This window comes from Cryptomeria japonica, chromosome 3 (genome assembly GCF_030272615.1).
Source record: "Cryptomeria japonica chromosome 3, Sugi_1.0, whole genome shotgun sequence".
Lineage (NCBI taxonomy): Eukaryota > Viridiplantae > Streptophyta > Pinopsida > Cupressales > Cupressaceae > Cryptomeria > Cryptomeria japonica.
In genome coordinates, this window is record NC_081407.1 from 125,142,660 (window position 1) to 125,147,022 (window position 4,363).

At 37.0% G+C, this 4,363-nt stretch overlaps 1 protein-coding gene across 1 annotated transcript; it reads right to left on the bottom strand.

Annotated features, from left to right (window-relative positions):
- Positions 1 to 2,075: 2,075 nt before the first annotated feature.
- Positions 2,076 to 3,854, bottom strand: LOC131038755 (pectinesterase-like). Its single transcript, XM_057971295.2, has 2 exons — positions 2,855 to 3,854; positions 2,076 to 2,770 (listed from the first exon to the last, which is right to left on the bottom strand). Exons 1-2 carry the CDS (start codon positions 3,852 to 3,854, stop codon positions 2,076 to 2,078), a joined length of 1,695 nt encoding a protein of 564 aa, XP_057827278.2.
- Between the last annotated feature and the right edge of the window lie 509 nt (positions 3,855 to 4,363).

Below are 4,363 nucleotides of genomic sequence, written 5' to 3' on the forward strand. Positions count from 1 at the left end.
AGCTAAAACCAAAAGTAGAGAGAATATTCCTTAAGATGGAGCATAAAAGTCTATCATAAGCCTTAGACATATCGAATTTCATAAGCATAAATTTATCCTTACATCAAGCTATGGAATTCCAGATCCTCCACTTTGAGTGAGTGGATCTTGTTTTTTTGTTGTTGTTGCAATAACATCATCATGAAAAATCCCTATTATTAACCATCTGAGATATGAGAAGTTAGTTTTTCTTTCTCTTTTTTGTTTTCTTTCATGAATATGTGATTTGAATGGGGTTTATCCTCCATTACATCAGGGTTTGATTTATGCAATATACAATTTATGTAATATTGGAGAGACTTCATTACTTAGTACCTTGAGGGTGTTTTAAAAAATCCACAAATGTATTCATAATATGAGAAATGGATACAAGTAACAACAAGTGAAAGAAAGCCAAACATAAGATAATAAATATAATCATATAATATATTTTCTATGTAATAGCAAATAAGATATACTGAATGTGCCTAATCCTATAATGGATTTGAAAAGACTAATCATTGTACACATACAAGAGAAATACTAAACAATGAATATGTAGGAAATTGGGAAAATATTAATATATTAAACATAGAAACACTAAGAAAAATAAACATACATAAACATAAACATAATACCACAAAAATAATACATTGATATGCTGCAAAATGTCATAAGGATTACAATGACTAAAGTACTTTATTTTTCAAGAAGAGGATCTAAAGAGGTCAATAGGAAAGAGGAAATTTGTGTTTAGATGCAGAAAGATGTACCTTGGGAAGGGTGAATAAAAAAATAGAAACTGATTATGACAATAATGACTATAACGTAGTCACAAAAAACTGTAAACAAACATATGACATTGAGGGCTCCACCATAGTTTTGTTGTTGCTAACCATGAAATGACTTTGAGTTTTCCCTAATTTTTGATTCATTTCTCACTATTAACATTCCTTTCTATCAAGTGCTTTGTTGAGATTTATATTTTATCTAATTACAATCTACGTTTAAATAGAAATTTAGTCCTTTATTTAAATTGCTACACTTTTTACCAATTCATCATTAACTTGCCATTATTCGTGGCTCATATCTTAAGTGAATACTTAATATCTATATGATGACTAGAAATTAGAGAGAGTGTTGATCATGCTACCAATCATGGGTAATAATTACATGAGTCCCTATGACCTCAATTAGCTCCACATCAACTATGAAATATTGTATAATTAGAGAGAGTGTTGATCATGCTACCAATCATGGGTAATAATTACATGAGTCCCTATGACCTCAATTAGCTCCACATCAACTATGAAATATTGTATAATGTATGCAAGATTTATCCCATTACTTAAGTTATCTCCACATCAATTACGGAGGGTTATATAAGATATGCAAGATTTTTTCTATTATTTCAATTATCTCCACATCAACTATGAAGAATTGTATAAGCTATGTAAGATATTCCCCATTATCTCAATTATCTCTACATCAACTTTAGAGGGTTATATAAGGAATGCAAGATATTCCCCATCACCTCAATGATCTCCACATCAACTATGATGGAATGTATAAGGTATGCAAGTTTTTTCCAATTACTTCAATTATCTACACATCAACTATGGAAGATTGTACAAAGTATGCAAGATTTTCCCATTACCTCAGTTATCTCCATATCAATTACGAAGGATTGTATAAACCAAAAGCACTGCCAACATTTTTGTATGTAGATTCTAAGCACTACCAACATTATAATCAACTAAAAAAAGATACATAATAATTTTTAGTTGATTATAACTGGATAAGAATAGAAAAAACATGATAATTTTAATTTGTATTGACAATATTCACGAAAAAATAAAATAAGAGTCTTTATTATTCAATATAATATACAGACATGATTCATATAATTATATGAATAAATTTATGTAAATATAAGTACGTCTCTTTAAATGGTGTAGCTAGCTAGCTTACCTATGGCATTGCGTAATGATTTTAGTATATGTTCTTAAAACATTAATATCCAAAGAATATAGACAACGGAATTAGGAGAGCAATTATCACTTCAATCCCGATGTATATCTAACTCCTGTAGCCGGAATCCACCCATCTCCAGAAATGAATTGGCCAACAGTAAACTTGGAGGCTTCACTTGCACTGGTGATAACATGATAACCAGGCCAATTCACCCGCCCGGACGTGGCTGCACCAGCTCCGCTGTTCATGTATTCTCCGTAGTACAACGTACTAGGAGCAAGGTTTCCTTCAAATTCTGACCAACCGGCAGGAGCGATCAAATCGCCGACAACAGATTGCATGACTACAACACGAGCATATTTGCCCCACGGTCTTCCCAGGTATGTGTTGATCGACCCTTTCACGCGTTGTAGATCGGGGGCAGCACTTATTCTACAGTTGTGGATAGAAATCCCACTCCTTTCGTTGGGATCTGATCTTCCATGGGCAGTTATGGTGTTCCCCTGGTGGTCCAGAGGGCGTCTGGCGATGATGTTGCTGTTCTGGATCACCACCGCTGCGTAGCCGAAGATGAAATCCACAGTGCCATATATATCTACTTCGCTGTAGAATTGGCAGAAGGAGAAAACATACAAAGTGTCTTGATAGCCTTTGATGCTGCAACGGTGCACCACAGAGCGATCAGACCCAATTCGAAGTGCAACGGCTTGGTGCTTCTCGGGCCCTGCTGTGTTCTCGAACGTCATATCTCTTGCAATGAATCCGTCCCCAGAAACACCTGACACACAACAAAGCTTCACATCATTTAGTTTTCATAGTTTTTATGACTGAAATCTTTTTCTAGTTAAAGAAAAATCCTTACCCACAGTTGCAGTTTTGAATGTAGTGACACCATCTGCTACGCTCTTGCTTCCAGTTACAACAGTTTTGTCTCTGCCCTCGCCAATGAACATCAAATTAGTTTTCTGGCTGGGTATGTCGATGTTCTCCTTGTAAAGTCCAGCCTTAATGTAAATAACGTATCTCTTGCTGCTCTGCTGTGGCGCAGCGTTTACTGCTTCTCCAATTGTTCGGTAGTTGCCAGAACCATCTTTGGCAACCACCACGTTAGCTTGAGCTGCCAGGCTTGATGATTGCAACAGATTCCTCTCTGTGGCTCCCAACCACTGAGGAAATTCTTCTTCGGTGGCACTACCATAATGGGAATAAAGGTCTCCATTTTGTTGATCTTTAGTTGATAGCAAGTGGCGATTTGTCAGTGACCATGTGGAGAGACTGTACATTGAAAGAGAATTGCTCAGCATTTCTGACAAGTTAAGAGTTGTTGTTGACATGAGAGCTGCAATAGTACTGGTTGCAGTCAAATTGAAATCACGAAAACCGTTCAAGCAGGCCTCCCGGTTTGCCAAAGCTGTACTCAGCCATATCGGAGCTTCGTCGTTGTTGATGGTGTTCATGTTAAGACGATACACGCTGTCTTTGAAAAGCTCTACACAATCCTGCCATGCCGCACGTTCTTTTTCATCCATGGTATGATTGTGAAGAGAGGCAGCAAAGTCGCGGGCATTTTGTGCCCCTTGTAAGCTTACTTGTACGGCCACGGTAGACAGAATGTCAAGCGTGGGCTTCCGATAAGCAGGATTGAATGCCATAGATGAGACACAGCGGATGGGATAGGGAGCCTGATGACACACCCACTTCACAATCGTTTTCCAATCATGATGATAGTCCTGATTGGAGTTAACTGGCAGAAATACCAGCACAACGATCAGCAACGATAGAAATTGGGTTTTTGAGTTTTGTGTTTTCCCTTCATTAGGACTTTTCCGGTTTCTGAGATAACTTTTTAGATTAGTCGCCATCTTACTCAATGACTGTATTGACAAAGCTTGAAGATGCCGATTACGAATACCAAGTTTTTTGAAAAATACAGTCCCAACGAATGCAGCACAGAGGCTTTTCAAACAGAAGCAGAGGAAATAAAGTATATCGGCCTGAATGCAGAACGCATTATAAGCAGAGTATTCATGAGATTCTTGATATGTCGAACAATTGGTGTCTTTTATATAGGCCAAGTAGTGTATTTCTTAAACGTCGCGTCTATCAAAATCTCATACCCGCCAAGGATTACGCGTTTCACAGACGAAACCAAGCATTTATGAACGATATCGTTTTAAATTAGTATGCAACATTATTCGTTACGGCACATCATCATGTACGAAATTCCACAAGGAAAGGGCCTAAACCTAAACTTTGGTAAAATTGGGAATGTTCAGTTAAATAAGCATGTAGACTTCCTTACTTTGTTTGGGGATGCAGCTGGCGGCGTGATTTCTAAAACTTTTGTGGTAAACATTTTTATGGGAGATAG

Coding starts and splice junctions, on each gene's coding strand:
- LOC131038755 (XM_057971295.2), bottom strand. CDS start 3,854: ATGGCGACTAATCTAAAAAGTTATCTCAGAAACCGGAAAAGTCCTAAT. Junction 2,771..2,854: donor ATTCAAAACTGCAACTGTGG/GTAAGGATTTTT, acceptor GTTGTGTGTCAG/GTGTTTCTGGGGACGGATTC.